This window comes from Mesoplodon bidens (genome assembly GCF_964165515.1).
Source record: "Mesoplodon bidens genome assembly, chromosome: 18".
In the NCBI taxonomy this organism is placed as follows: domain Eukaryota; kingdom Metazoa; phylum Chordata; class Mammalia; order Artiodactyla; family Ziphiidae; genus Mesoplodon; species Mesoplodon bidens.
In genome coordinates, this window is record NC_138175.1 from 29625100 (window position 1) to 29641094 (window position 15995).

The window sequence follows — 15995 nt, forward strand, 5'->3', positions numbered from 1 at the left end:
AAAGATGAACAGGATGAAATGAATTTCCATTTTTAAAGTACAGTCATTACTAAGAGTTATCCTGCTTTCTAGTTTTACTCCTTGGAAAAATAAAACAAAACAAACAAAAAACAAAGAATTATACTTCACCCCCACCAAGAAAACACTATTCACACTCCTTTTTCCCACCCCATGCATGTTCTTAAGTAACATTCATAATTATGTCTGGTCCCACAGCATGCGTTATTTTATAGCATTTTCTACTTAGACATTATCTTATATGCAATGTGGAAATGATTCAGGTATGAGGCTAATTCTTTTTACATGATAGCTCTTCTGTGGCTATATCCTGCTTAAAATCATTCCATTCCACTCTTTAAAAAATTTAAATGAAGTTGGCACACATACAGCACAAACACAGAGATACATCCACACTATAAGTAAAGAATTAATTTTAATATAAATAATAATACTTTACAGTGGTTTGCTACACAGGTTCCACATAAGGTCCACCTGTGAGGCCTTTTGGAAGGGGCCACCTGTAGAGTTTCATGTTTCACAGGCCAGGAAGGGGCCTGAGAATCTACATGATTAAAAGCCTCACTGAGAATTCCAAAGTCCAGCCAATGTTAAAATCCATAGGTATTAGTCCTTTAAACTTCACAAAATGCTATTATACCAATTATGTAATAATCCTCAGGGGCCCCCTTGTGAGGTAAGACTATCCTCACCTACAGATAAGAAAACTGGGGCTCAGACTGGTGAGGGGAATTCCGTAAGATCGCTAAGAATTTACTAGTTAAGGTAGCACTTGAACCCCAAAAATGTTCCCATTTCCAAGTCCCCACTCTCTTTCCATTCTGATGCACGCTCCTCTTGGAACACTAGATCCAACCACACTAAGACTATAAGAAAGAGAGGAATTGAAAACTGGGAAGAATTCACCTGTGACTAAGGATTGCTTAGATAATAAATTATTAATAATTATTATTACTAATAAATTATTCAAAATAAATATTTCTGAATTGATTATCCAAAATAAATATTTTTGAATAATTTTTCAAAATGGGAGAAGATATTTTAGCAACATTTTTGGTACAGGTTATAAACAATCCAACTCCAAGCTACATAACTCTTTCATGTCATATTTACTGCTACCAAATAACACATTCATGTAATTTTCCCCTTTCTACAAAAAAACATCCAAAGGATTCTAAAGTGCAAAAGTGTTGAAAGAGAAAAGCCAGATACTCACCCTCTGTGCCCGTTCGGCGATGATAAAGTTGACATAACTGAGCGGTTCACTGGCAGAGTCCGGGCTGGTCAGCGCATACATGGAGAAACGGGGGAGTTGTCTTGTCAACTCAAACACATGAAACTGGGTGCTGTGGCCAACCAACGGAACACAAGAGAACTGTTTATGTAGAATTTATTTCAAAGGGCAAGGCCCAGAAAATAAATGTAACGTCACTACCAGGTCATCAAGCTGACATTTAAGGGTTTCAATAAAGAAACTCCCCCAGCCCAAAAAAGACTTGAGGGTTAAAGTCCCATATGTAGGGGCTTCCCTGGGGCGCAGTGGTTGAGAGTCCGCCTGCCGATGCAGGGGACGCGGGTTCGTGCCCCGGTCCGGGAGGATCCCACATGCCACGGAGCGGCTGGGCCCGTGAGCCGTGGCCGCTGAGCCTGCACGTCCGGAGCCTGTGCTCCGCAACGGGAGAGGCCACAATGGTGAGAGGCCCGCGTACCGAAAAAAAAAAAGAAAAAAAAAAGTCCCATATGTAATGGTGTTTGGGATTTAGTGACATTATGAGTCTGTACGTATCGGGCTGGCCAAAAAGTTCATTCTGTAAGATGTTACAGAAAACCCTGAACGAACTTTCGGGCCAACCCAATACATGCCTACACCAAGGGTTTAAAACACTCTAAAAGGAATGTGAAAAGGTTTTTATCTTCCAAAAATCTAGTGGTTTTCTTTCACTAGCTGAGGTTACATATGACTCTCATGTAAAGGTGCAACTGAACCTTGTAGTCTTAGTGGCCAAAACTAAATCATCCTTTAAATGTATTTTTGGAAGTTTTGTGAATGAGATCGTCTGACTAAAACCAGAAATAACCATCTTAAACTTACATATTCGTTATTTTTTTTGAAAGATTTCGAATTAGAGAAGTAAGAGGTCATAGGAAACCTTGCCTGGGTGGGAAGAACCATTAAACGGCTTCTCCGGCCCCAGAGAATCCATGACATAATGGGAAATCCACACATTTTGCTCTCTAACTGCTCCTGGAAATGAACTGTGACTTGCAAAGGGTCACCTGCTCCTGTAACCCACGAAGGTTTTCAAGTGCAGATCCACAGGTACATCTTTGGGAGGTGTAATTGGGATGCGGATGGAGCTGGAAAGGCTGTGAATGCTGGGATGCACCACGTGGCTTTCACCTAGAAAAATTCCCTCTGCAAAAATCAATACTGCTCGGATGATGGTGTCTGCAGGGAAGAGAGAAGACAGCAGTCCAAGAACCACTCCAGGATGGCACAGGTGCCAACACACCAGCTCCAAGTAACAACTTACCATTAGAAGTGGAAATGCACAGCTCTGCATGGGCAGCCTGCACCTCGCTCCCCAGGCTGACGGAGAGGGCAGTGTGCAGCTTGGTGTTGGCCGGGATGATGCCCCGATGTCCATCAGCCTCATTCAGTGGACTGCTCAGTTCGGCCTGCAGAACATCCCACCCACTTCCAACTCAGTCACCGCGACAGTGAACTAATGTAATTTTAAATAACATGGCTATTTAGCTTCAGAAGACAGATCCCCCATCATCTTATTCACCTGATTCTTTAGACTGCAGAGGACTCACCTCATTAGTGCTCTCGCTCTAACCTGGCTTTTCCCCGAAGGAAAATACTCTCATCCCTTCCTGTGGTTAGGGTCCAGTGTGCCCCAGCATGTCTTTTCTATTTTTCTGCATTTTGTTTTTTAGTAACTAAAGAAATTCACTTAGTATAGCAAATTCAAATACAGTTATGCATCGTGGGACAAATTAAAAGCCTACTCCTCAGCTCATCCTCCAGCCAGTTTGGTACATACATGTATATATAAACACGTGCGCGCGCACACACGCACACACACACACACACAGAGCTTCTGCAGTTGTCAATTTTTATGTTATTTGCTGTTGAAAAAGATAAAAGTTACTCTATACATATTGTTCTCACTTCCTTTCATTCAGTAATACCAGATACCCTTCCATATCAGTCCCCATATATATACTTCATTCTTTTGAGCTGCTTAATATTCCCCAGCCCACAGTCCCTACTACTGATCAAAAGTTAAGTTGCTTCCAACTGTTCCCTGCTACAAATAGTGCTGCAGTAAATGTCTCTGAACACTCATGCAAATACTTCCATAGTTTAGCTGCCCAGCAGTGGAATTTCTAGGTTAAAGGATACACACCCTCTTCATTCTGACACTAGCAAAAAGGCAAACCATCTGTGCTTCCACCAGCGGGGAGGGGGAGCCCACACCGTGGCAGACGCTGAAACTCTTCTTTCACAGCTGCCAATCCTCCTGGTCATTCTCAACTTCTCAGACTCCCATGGGCCCTCCACATTAGGACCTACCTTGGCATTGTCCTCATAGTTACGGAGCTCCAGCAACAGGTTCTGCTTTTTCTGACTCAGCTCTCGGATCAGGTCCTGCTCTACGCTGGTGTCCATGAGGTTCCCTCTCATCTCAGCCGTGCCTGGCAGGTAGCCCCGGACTGACAAGAGGAAAAAACACTCACCAGACTGAGGGATAAGCCCAGGTACAGCCAGGTCTACTTTTAAGTCATCAATTACCTGTTCTTAAAAGCTAAGTTTTCATTTCCCCAACTTAGGTGAATTTATTAGGATGAAAGGATATCAACACAAACACTTTATAGTGGAATTTCCCAGTATTCAGACCCAAATCAAAATCTGACTTTTCAAGGATTTTCCCTCTCCCGATTTACTTTCCCCATCCACCGAGCAGCAGATTAACTGTATGTGGCCATCCATCCGGTAATCTCCCTCCACCACACCAGCAACTGCAGAAGAAAAGTTGTCCTTAAAGATGACCTCCCCAGTTCGGTCACTTCGAGCATCGACCTAAAAATAAAACAAGAACTTGAAAAATAGCTTATGCTACAGTTTTTTTTTAAATAACACAAAATTTTAAAGTTGAATCAGCTTTAAAATCAGCTATGGTCTAGAAGTTTTCAAGAGTATTCCATGGGGCCCTGTGGCTTCTCAGGACGTACCTACAACCATCAGGGCCAAGGGGCCACAATCAGCTCTGTTTTCTTTTTCTTATTAAGTAAAAGCTGTTTTACATACTGGCCTGCACATAGTATTTCCTTTGCAGAAGTAGGTTGCCTGAGAGGCAGTACATTTAGAATATACAGAACAGGGGCTTCCCTGGTGGCGCAGTGGTTGAGAGTCCGCCTGCCGATGCAGGGGACACGGGTTCGTGCCCGGGTCCGGGAAGGTCCCACATGCCGCGGAGCGGCTGGGCCCGTGGGCTATGGCCGCTGAGCCTGCGCATCCAGAGCCTGTGCTCCGCAACGGGAGAGGCCACAACAGTGAGGGGCCCGCGTACGGCAAAAAAAAAAAAAAAGAATATACAGAACAGTGCGAAAGTCCAAACTGCCTGGGTTTGAATTCCAGCTTTGCCACTGGGATCTTTTTTTGTCTGTGGGATCTAGGACAAGTCTCTTAACCATTCTGTGCTTGGCCTCCTCATCTGGAGGTCAATAATTGATCGATCTGGAGATCAATAATAAGAACATGAGGAAAATAACTGTATCCACACCTCAGAGTTGTAATGAGGCCTAAAGGAATTAACACGTGGTAAGCACTCAGAACAGGGCCTGGCACATAGAGGCATACAAGACATGTTAGCTCTATATACAAATTTTATCTTTACTATACGTAAATGTATACAATATAGTTATAGCTAAAGTTTGAAAAATGCCAATCTAGCCCAATCTTCCACCATATAACCTTTTGTAATAGCCCTGTTTAAGAGTCCCTCTTCCAGGGCTTCCCTGGTGGCGCAGTGGTTGAGGGTCCGCCTGCCGATGCAGGGGACGTAGGTTCGTGCCCTGGTCTGGGAGGATCCCGCATGCCGCGGAGCGGTTGGGCCCGTGAGTCATGGCCGCTGGGCCTGCGCGTCCGGAGCCTGTGCTCCGCAGCGGGAGAGGCCACAGCAGTGAGAGGCCCGCATACCGCAAAAAAAAAAAAAAAAAAAAAGAGTCCCTCTTCTGGGACTTCTCTGGTGGTCTGGTGGTCTCAATGCAGGGGGCCCGGGTTCGATCCCTGGTCAGGGAACTAAGATCCCACATACCGCAACTAAGAGCCCGCATGGTGCAACTAAGACCTGGTGCAGCCAAATAACTAACTAACTAACTAACTAAATAAATAAATAAATAAATATTTTTAAAAAAAGAGTCCCTCTTCCACGTACACTACTGAGACACCTCAGAGAGCCCTACTATCCTCTGAGTCTCCTCTTCCCAAGGGAGGCAAATAACTAACCAACCCATCAGAAACAAAAGCATCTCAAAACGACAATGAAGGATAACCACTTAAAATGATGACTTTGTTCTAAGCAAGAACATATGCATTATATTAATAAAAGGCTAGCTACAGAAAATCTAATAGAGCAAGCATCTCAGTGACCACTATTTCTGTCTTTTCATAAACATCCTTCTGGGCAAAACTTTCCAATGAAAAACACTAATTTAGGTCATAGCTTACTACTAGCTTACTACTAGTTCCTACCCCTTGTCTGAAGAATACCATGCTCTTAATAACAACATCAGTTAAGCCTGAAAAGTATGGATGCTAAAGCCTGTAAAGTAATGAATGGCCCGTATTAACCAAAGCTCTTTGCACATTAACAGAACCCTCAAACTCAGATTGAACTGAACTTGCTTCTTTCTGACTACTCCATGGCCTCCAGCATTGCATTTCCACAATATTTAGCAAACAAGAGGGTTCATTTGCTAACTAAGAAACAGGACTACGAATTTATATTTCTGTGGATTTTCTATTCTTTTGCTTTATCCAACATGAAGGTTTTGCCTTGGAAGAGAAGATGAGCCTCCAACTCAACAAATGACCTACTAGAGAAAACGTCAGTTGGCTAGTCGCAGTTAATTTAGTAATTTTGTACCTATATTCACCTGTTGGATCTGTATGTTTTCCTTTTAATGCTATTTCTGTTAAGTGCAGATATCAATTTTTCTACTTATATAATGAACTGTATAGTTTTCTTATCTTTTTTATGCCCTACAACAGATTATATAATAGAAATTTCTTAAAATTTTGAAAGCATTTAACGAGAAAAACATCTAGGTCCAGAGTCAGATCTGAAGGTTACTTTCGATAACTTCTCAAGTCAAGTAGTTTCTAATTCTCGAATCAACCATAATAATTTATATTCCTCCAGAACAGGGTCCCCTTTATGGATTTTCAAGTTTCTTAATAAGCAACTACATGGTCTTCCTTTATCATTTTTAACACCCACTGCCAAAGACAAAACCAAGTGGAGAAGTAGCAACCAACCTAACAGTTTTTTAGAATCTGTTTTTCACACAACACCAAAGGAAGGTTACAAGGCACTGGCCAAAAGTAAAGAAGAAAAGATAGCATTAGCTGATCTCCTCCAGGCAATCGGCACTGACAGATGAAAGAGCTAGGGCACATGGTATCCATGGAGATCCGACAGCTACTGAGGCAGTTGCTAACAAGATAATCCCGACTTTGCCAAAAGACTGTGGAAAATTCTGATCTGAAGTTAAAAAAGGAAAGAAGCAAAAAAATTCTATTTTGAAGTTCTAGCTCAGAAAACAATATGCTAACATAATTCTTCCCATTAATCCTGTTTTTAGTCAGACTTGAAGATTTACTAGAAAAGAGCTATACACACAGTTCACTATTAGCTTATTAAAAATCCTTTTTTTTTTTAACGCGCTTATGCTTAGGATCGACTTGATTAAATTGATTCTCATTCCTTCAAGGAAGAGATTCAGGAAGAACCTTCCTAGAGATTTTCCCCAAATAGCGCTTATGAGACGGAAAGGACACGCACTCACTCTGCAGTGTTGATAACTAGAGCAAGAATTAAAATACATGGGAAGATTATAAAGTTACATTTGAAAGCACAGCCAAGGAACTCAAGTTTATATTCTCGTATTACTGCTCTGAGTCATACAGCCAATGTATCTCAGACAATGATTACTTTAAATCATACTTGAACTCTACTGTTTAAACTTACCTTCCCATTGGACCAACCGGTTATCAGTTCACACACTCCATCAGAATTAAGGTCAAAAGCATGAATGCTCATGGCATGATTTTTGGACTGAAAAGGAATTTCAACAATTAGTACATAAGTCTCTCAATAAGTATAAAATCCCTGAATCTCAGAGGCTTAATCATACTAACTTTAATTCTCCAGTATCGGGCTGTTTTGTCATAAACTCCAACTGTGCCATTGGAAAGGGCATAACCAAATCGACTGCCATACATGGGACAAAGAGAGGTGATTATCTGCAAAAAATAATGATAAACACACAGTTCATTAAGGCTCAATTTAATGCAAAGTGTGGCTTTATAAAACTGCATGCCTTGCTATAATATAAGTATGTTAAAATTAGATTTAAATGCACTTCCAATCCATTAGAGGGGAATGCATTCCCCTTCTCTGTGATCCGTGTCATCTATTTCAGAGTTGGATAATCAGCATTAAATAAACTCACAAAATTTACTGTTTTAGATTGAGCATATGTAGCAAGTTTCAACAAATTAGTATTTTTTAAATAATAAAATTAAGGAATTAAGGAGGGAATAAGCCACGTACACAAGATCTGGAATATGTACAATAGATGTTACACACACTAACTCAAAATGTTTTAATTATTATTCCAGTTTCCTTATGATATCCTACAGCCTAAATTTTAAAAGGACTTGTAAAATCCACAATTAAACATCTTTTAAGTGTATACTTTTCTATGACATAATTTATTGTTTGCTAGAGATGAAAGACGTTTTTTAGAAGAAAACATAATCCTTTGAAAAGCAAAAACCCAGCACATGGATTTCTGTATCTAACAATATATATAATGTATATATTATACTGAAATATTTACAGAATTATTAGAGGATTTAACATACTTAAGAGGACAAAATTTTAGATACTGAAAAAAATTATCCTTAAAAGTTAAAACCAAAGTTTAATGATGTCTATGATCCTGCAGATCTACTTTCTAATTCTGACACTAATACAAGAGATATAAAGAAATAAATTGTATAAAGCAGAGAATAGTTGTGGAATTTCTTCTACACCTACAGCTTTTCTATAAAACCACCCACTTCACTTAACTCTGAATACAAAGTGCTGGGTAGGACTCCAGAATTATTTAGCTCAAGGCATTCTTTTGGCAGTGCTGTTCAACTGCCAAATAAATTATAATTTTGCTGATGTGTGAAAAGACATTTGAACTAGGAACAAAAATCAAACCAAGAGGACAGGAAAACAGCTCTGAAATGAACAATCTCATGAAGTCCACATTTTCGTAAATTTAGCCCCAGTTTCCCTCGGTCCCTTAGTCCTTCATTAGCTCACTAGTTTCTTCTTTTGCGGACTAGAGGATCAAGAGGCACCTCAAATCCCTTGCTCTATTTCATGTTCTTCTGTCCTTTTCCAGGATTTAGGAAAGAGGTGTTTCAAAGAATGCACTCCCCTCACATCTAGTATTGACAATAAGCAGAAATCCAACAACACCCCAATGATTCCCTAAAAGAGAAAAGATTTACTACAAATTTTTTTTAAACAAAAAAAATTTTTTTAATGTATTCATTTATTTTTGGCTGCGTTGGGTACTCGCTGCTCGCAGGCTTTCTCTAGTTGCGGCGAGCGGGGGCTACTCTTCATTTTGGTGCACAGGCTTCTCGTTGCGGTGGCTTCTCTCGTTGCGGAGCACAGGCTCTAGGCATGCGGGCTTCAGTAGTTTTGGCACGTGGGCTCAGTAGTTGTGGCTCGCGGGCTCTAGAGCACAGGCTCAGTAGTTGTGGCGCACGGGCTTAGTTGCTCCGCGGCATGTAGGATCTTCCCGGACCAGGGCTCGAACCCATGTCCCCTGCATTGGCAGGCGGATTCTTATCCACTGCGCCACCAGGGAAGTCCCGATTTACTACAAATTTGAATGAAAGGGAAATGGTAATGCAGGACACAGCACCTACAGGCCAGTGATTCTTAAGTTTGTTTTTTTTTTTTTTTTTGCGGTACGCGGGCCTCTCACTGCTGTGGCCTCTCCCGCTGCGGAGCACAGGCCCCAGACGCGCAGACTCAGCGGCCATGGCTCACGGGCCCAGCCGCTCCGCGGCATGTGGGATCCTCCCAGACCGGGGCACGAACCCGTGTCCCCTGCATCGGCAGGCGGACTCTCAACCACTGTGCCACCAGGGAAGCCCTTAAGTTGTTTTTTTAACAGGGTGGTGGCGACCCCCTTCAAGAACCTAATGAAAGCTAAGGATCTTCTCTCTAGAAAAGCACACATTAAACACATACACATAAACAAAACCGCCCCCATATGGACACATATCTTCAGACTGTTGCTTTTGGCACTCACTTCTCCCCTTCATTTTCCTCCATCCACAGCTATTAGTTTACAACCATAATAACTAAGACTGCATAAAAAGTATAGTAAGTCAAAGTAAAAATCTGTAATAAAGGTAAACCAGTTAAAATCATTGATAACACTTTTATATATCAATATGCACGTTTTGCTTTGTGGTCTCCCTTTTGTAGTCAGGAAAATAGAAGCCTGACACCCCTAGACAGCTTTTGTAAGTGGCGAGAAGCGAGGATGAGTGGCCAAGGTGAGTTCTGAGGCTGGTGCCCTCAAGCTTTTCTGATACAGACTCCCAAACACCACCTGATTCAATTTTGCACAATCCCATCATTTTGATCTCCAAGACTTCCTTCTGTTGTTTTTTTTTTTCTGTCCCTTTACAATGGTTACAAGCCATTGCTCCTTCATCCCTTTCTCCTTTCTTAATTCAGAATATCCTAATTCTTTTTTCTGTTTCCATCTTGCCCAATCCTGGAAAACCAGCAGCAAATAAGTATCCTAAGAATACCAAAACTACAAAGGATAAGAGTAATCTTCAATGTTTTTTTAAAAAAAAACTCTTTAAGAAACATCTCAGGTTCAATTACATGAGTAATTCTAATCACAAAGAAACTAGTCAAGTTCTCTAACATCTGATTTTTAAGTTTACCTATAGAAATGTGCCTAAGTACTTAATTTGAATTAAGAGAAAAAGTATAAAAATCTCATTTACACACTTTATTCAATATTCAACCCCATTTAATACACATGAGGAGGAGGAGGCGGCACAAAGCTACAAATCCTGACCATATGCCACTTAACAGCCATGAGCTTGTAAGAGAAACTTAACAGGGAAACTTAACGTGTTCCCTCATCTGTAAAATGAGAACTAATAATACCTTCATAACAGGGTTGTTGTAGGATGAGTAAGTTCAGTGCCTGGCATATTTCAGGTGCACAATAAATGGTTGCTATTATTATCAGTAGTATGTATTAGCTCATTAAAAGAAATACCTTAATGTGCTCAATAATTTTTCCGTATTTAATCAGTCTTTTCAAGATATATCTTGATAAAGGATATTTAAAATGCTTCTTTCTCTGTAATGCACAGCTCTGTTTAATCCCCACAGTTTTTACCCTAAAACTGTCTGGGTTGTGAGAAGATGTCCCAGCACTCTCCTTTAATGTTACATTTGACTATGCTAATTTGTCAAGGTTATCATAATTCTGATACCTTCTTACACTTCTTACCTCTGTTTCTGTCATTTCTGCCACAATCTCATCTTCTTTAAAAACTCGGATATCAAAATCCTCAGATCCAACAAGAAGCTGAAAGGAAAAAAATCATACATATTTAGTTCAGCGAGTGAACACAGCAAAATTTCCAAAAATAAAACAAAAAAATCGCATGATACTTCGTATGTTCCTACAGCCACCCAGAAGTTCCAACTTCCCAGTAATGTGATGCTCAGAAAGGTTCCTTCCATTGAGAAGGTCAGGATTCAGTCAGTGAAGAAAAAGTGGTTACTATAGATCCTGCCATGTGGGCTGCACCTCCTACCCAGAACAAGTTCTTTCACCAGGCACCTGAAAATGTTCTTGGTTTGGTGTCTGTCTGCCTGCAGGTGGAAGCCCTGTTTCAAAAGCCGGAGCCCAGTATCCGTGGACAAGTGGAGGTTAAGTCAATGCCCAACCCAGTACTTCCCTGGCTGCTCAAGAAGTTAATTTCTAGAGAAACCATTAGAATAGTTTAAAAAGGCTAAGAGCCAATCTCTAAAACTTTCAGATTACTGAAAAAGTTGGCTAAAACTGAGAACGAGGTACGATTTAAAAGCATTGGAATCAAGTTACAAGACTGTGAATGTGACTGCGATCCCATCAAATGTTCTGCCTTCTCTCCCTGTCAGGTGTCTTTGAAACATCATGGTCTTGATCTCTGTATTAGACAAACACAAGTAAATTATTGTTGAAAAGAGAGGAGAAAGACAAATGAGGCCACTTAGCTCATCATTTAGGCAACAGAGCACCAAAATCACCTGTGAGAAGCTAACAGCTCTCTCAACACTAATGTCACCGTCAGGGGAAAATGTATGTACTCAGCTGAGAAGTATACACAAGTGAAGTATCTCCTCCCGCACGTACCTCTTTCTTCCCATCACCATCAAAGTCACACAAGGCCAAGGAATGAACATTATCTCCAGTAACCTGAAAATAGAACCAAAATCATTACCATACCATCTTTTTTCACTTAATCCAAACACAGGGGCTACATGAAAGAGAGGATGATACAAACCACTAATTTAAAACTCTAATTACTCATATCCTTTTTTTAATGTACAGAATTATAAACATTGTTCTATTTTGTTTCTATTATTCATTACAGTTAGTGGTAAAAAACAAACAAACAAGACCTAAAGAACATTAAAAGTAAAAATGTTTAAGAGTACTAAAGAGAGTATTTCGTTCTTCATACCGTCCAAAAGAGATCATTTCCTTCATGATCGAAACCCTGCAGAGCACAATTTCCACCAATAATTGCAAGAGGAGAGGAAATGTCTCCCAATGTCCCCAGCACAATTGCATTGGCCCCATCTGCTACCTAAGAAAGGAAAAAAGACAGGAACTCTCAAACACAATGCTGCACGGGCACACTGGAGGTAACATATACCCCTCTTTTTATTTAGATACTCAGAGTCGTCTGTCATCATTTCTGAGAAGCCACATGGTCTCCTGAGAGGCAGGCCAGGGCTGTCCACTGAGGACCGTGTCTGTGGCTTATGTGTGCTCATGCAAGGATGAGCACAGACCCAGGATAAACTCAGGCCCTTGGTCTCTCACACTAACCTGCTACGATAACCTGCTACAAAATCCCAGGCTCTCTTGGACCACCAGGTTCTAAAGGCCAAATTCCCCAGAGAATCAAGACTTATGCCTTTAAACACCCAAACTTTTGTAACCTATTTTAACTATTTTAGATGGAAATCTTTTTAATACTTATTACTCAGTTCTCTCACTACTGCTCTTTTTAATCGTAAAGTAAATTGTAAAGTACTAAAAACTACAAACACCTATAGACCCACCATCCAGAAATAATAAGTGTCTTGACTTCTTGAATAAAGTACATAAGCACAATTTAATTTATTTTTGGAAGATTCGAGTACATCTTTGTAAACACTGTTTATTGTATAGGAAAATAGTCCTTACTTACATAATCTTTAAGTAGGAAAACTATAAAAAACAGATTGGCTATAAAAAAAAGAAAAGAATTCATAAGAAGCCAAAACTACTAACTGGTCAATCAATCAAGTTAAAAGGTAAAAAAAATAAACTGGGAAAAATAACTGCAATATATAGGACAAAGAGTTAATATTTCTTGTTAATGAGAGTTAATACAAAGTAAATAAATAAGAAATGGGTAAACACACCCCAAGCAAAAATAAATAAATAAAATAAACAGGAAATTCACAAGAGAAGAAATACAAATAGCCAACGAGTATGAAAAAATGTTCATTCTACAATACATCATTTTTGACTTTTCAGATTAGCAAAGATGAGACCTATTGTTCGTTAGGGTGTGATAAAACAAGCACTCTCATATTCTGAGGGGTAGGTGGGAAAACAGTAGTCTTTCTAGAGAGCAGTTTAGCAATATCTAACAAAAATTTCACTTAGAAAAGGTTTTTAACTCAGCAATTGTAAAGCTGAATTCTTGTGATAATTAATTTTATGTGTCAACTTGGCCAGGCCATGGTACCCAGATATTTGGTCAAACATTATTCCACACGTTTCTGTGAAAGTATTTTTTAGATGAGATTAACATTTAAATCAGTAGACTCTGAGTAAAGCAGATTACCCTGTAGAATGTGGGTGAGCCTCATCCAATCAGTTGAAGGCCTAAGTAGAAAAAAGACTGACCTCCCTTGAGGAAGGAAGGATCCTGCCACCAGACTGCCTTTGGACTTGAGCTTCAACATCAGTTCTTTCCTCTGTCTCTATCCTGCTGGCATAACCTGCAAATTTTGGACTTGCCAGCCTCCATAACTGCATGAGCCAATTCCTTAAAATAAATCCATCTCCTCTCTCTCTCTCTCTCTCTCTCTCTCTCTTTCTCTCTCTCTCTCTCTCTCTCTATATATATATATATACATACACATCCTATTGGTTCTGTTTCTCTGAAGAATCCTAATACAGTCCTAAACTCAATTTCAGTCTTATACAAAAATACAACAGTATCTTTGTCACACTGAAATAGGCAAAGATTTCTTAGGACAGAAAGAGCACTAACCATTAAAGAACAAATTGATCAGCAAGGCTTCATCAAAATTGAAAACTTCTGCTCATCAAAAGATACCTACCTATTGGAATGAGCCACGTATTGAGAGAAAATATTTATTTTACATGAATCTGACAGAGAACTTGTGCCCAGTATATCCAAAGACCATCTACGAATCAATAATACACCCAAACTACCAATAAAAAATAGGCAAAAGACTTAGATGATTCACAAAAGAAGACATACAAATTTTTAAAAAGCACAAGAAAAAGTGTTCTACATCACTGGTCACAAGGAAAATGCAAAATGAAACCACAGTAAGATACCACTTCACACCTACTAAAATGACTCAAATTACAAAGATGGGCAACACCAAATGCTGACAAGAAATGTGGAGCAAATGGAACTCTCACACATTGCTGATGGAAGTGTAAAACAGTACAACTACTCCTAGGTATTTACCCAAGATGAACTAAAACATATGTCCACAAAAAGACTAGGACAAAAATGTTTACAGAAACTTTATCCATAATTTCCCCAAACTGGAAACAACCCGGATGTCCATCCCACATGTCCATCATCAGAAGAATAAACAAATTGTGGCATATTCACACAATGGAATTACTATTCGGCAACAAAAAAGAACTACTGGTAGGGACTTCCCTGGTTGTCCAGTGGGTAAGATGCCATGCTCCCAATGCAGTGGGCCCAGGTTCGATCCCTGCTTGGGGAACTATAGCACACACACTTGTAGCAACTAAGAGTCAGCATGCCGCAACTAAGAGCCCACATGCTGCAACTAAGAGCCCGCATGCTACAACTAAGACCCGGCGCAGCCACAATAAATAAATATTAAAAAGAAAAAAAGAACTACTGCTAAATGCAACAAGTATGACTCTCACAGACGTTAAGTGAAAGAAGCCAGACACCAAAGAGTACATTCTGTATGATTCCATTTGTGTGAAGTTCAAAAACAGGGGAAACTAATCTAAGGTGACAGAAATCAAAACAGTGAATATCTATAGGGAATAGGAATTGACTGGAATGGGGCACAGCAAAATTTTCTGAAGGGATGAAAATGTTCTACTGGGTTGGCCAAAAAGTTGTTCATTCCGGTTTTTCCATAAGATGCTTCCATAACACCCCCAATATATTTTTATTGGGGGGTGTTGATTACAGGGATCAAAACTCATTGAACTGAACACTTAAGGTTTGTGTATCTCACTGTATGTACATTTTACCTCAATAAAAAAATACCAAAGGAAAAAAACTGCATTTCTAAGAACTTACCCTTAGGAAATAATCAGAGAAGTTGGCAAAGATATATGCTTATGAAATTATCAATTGTAATAGAGAAACTATGGAAATAACATAAATATGAAACAATATGGAAAGGGTTAAACAAATTATGATATATTTTAACACAATGAAATACTATAGAGCCAATAAGAATAAAGCATAGATATATAGTAACTTCAATATAAAGTTCAATACAATACATATATTTCTGAATAAAAAGGCCACATGTAATATCCAGGGAGTAGAAACAACCCAAATGTCTATTAAATGATGAATGGATAAATAAAATGTTGTTTATACATACAATGGACAATTACTCAGTCATAAAAAGAATGAAGTATGATACATGTAACAAAATGTCCAGAATAGGGCTTCCCTGGTGGCGCAGTGGTTAAGAATCCGCCTGCCAATGCAGGCGACACGGGTTTGAGCCCTGGTCCAGGAAGATCCCACATGCCATGGAGCACCTAAACCCATGTGGCACTATTAATGAGCCTGCGCACCACAACTACTGAAGCCCACGTGCCTAGAGCCCGTGCTCCGCAACAAGAGAAGCCACTGCAATGAGAAGCCCACGCACTGCAACTAAGAGTATCCCCCCTTCCCCGCAACTAGAGAAAAGCCTGCACACAGCAACAAAGACCCAACACAGCCAAAAATAAAAAAAAATAAATTTATAAAAGAAAATGTCCAGAATAGTCAAATCTATGGAGATAGAAAGTAGACTGGTGGTTGCTTAAGGATGAGAGGTTGGGAGAAAATGGGAAGTGACTACTAATGGGTATGGGTTTTTTTCTGGAATAAT

The 15995-nt window shown here is 39.8% G+C and overlaps 1 protein-coding gene across 3 annotated transcripts in view; it reads right to left on the reverse strand.

Moving 5' to 3' along the window:
- The window catches only part of BBS2 (Bardet-Biedl syndrome 2), a 31769-nt gene that overhangs the window by 9429 nt on the left and 6345 nt on the right, over positions 1-15995 (reverse strand). For 2 of the 3 annotated variants that reach the window (XR_014013690.1, XM_081215478.1), the window contains exons 3-12: positions 12092-12217; positions 11761-11823; positions 10870-10947; positions 7451-7555; positions 7281-7367; positions 3973-4108; positions 3602-3741; positions 2553-2697; positions 2296-2467; positions 1235-1364 (exon numbers count right to left, since the gene is read on the reverse strand). Coding sequence is in view for 2 of the 3 variants with exons in the window: in XM_081215478.1 (XP_081071604.1) it covers positions 1235-1364; positions 2296-2467; positions 2553-2697; positions 3602-3741; positions 3973-4108; positions 7281-7367; positions 7451-7555; positions 10870-10947; positions 11761-11823; positions 12092-12217 (1182 nt within the window). In the remaining variant the exon portion in view is untranslated. The remainder of the gene's footprint in view (positions 1-1234; positions 1365-2295; positions 2468-2552; positions 2698-3601; positions 3742-3972; positions 4109-7280; positions 7368-7450; positions 7556-10869; positions 10948-11760; positions 11824-12091; positions 12218-15995) is intronic. The other variant, XM_081215479.1, reaches the window with a different exon arrangement.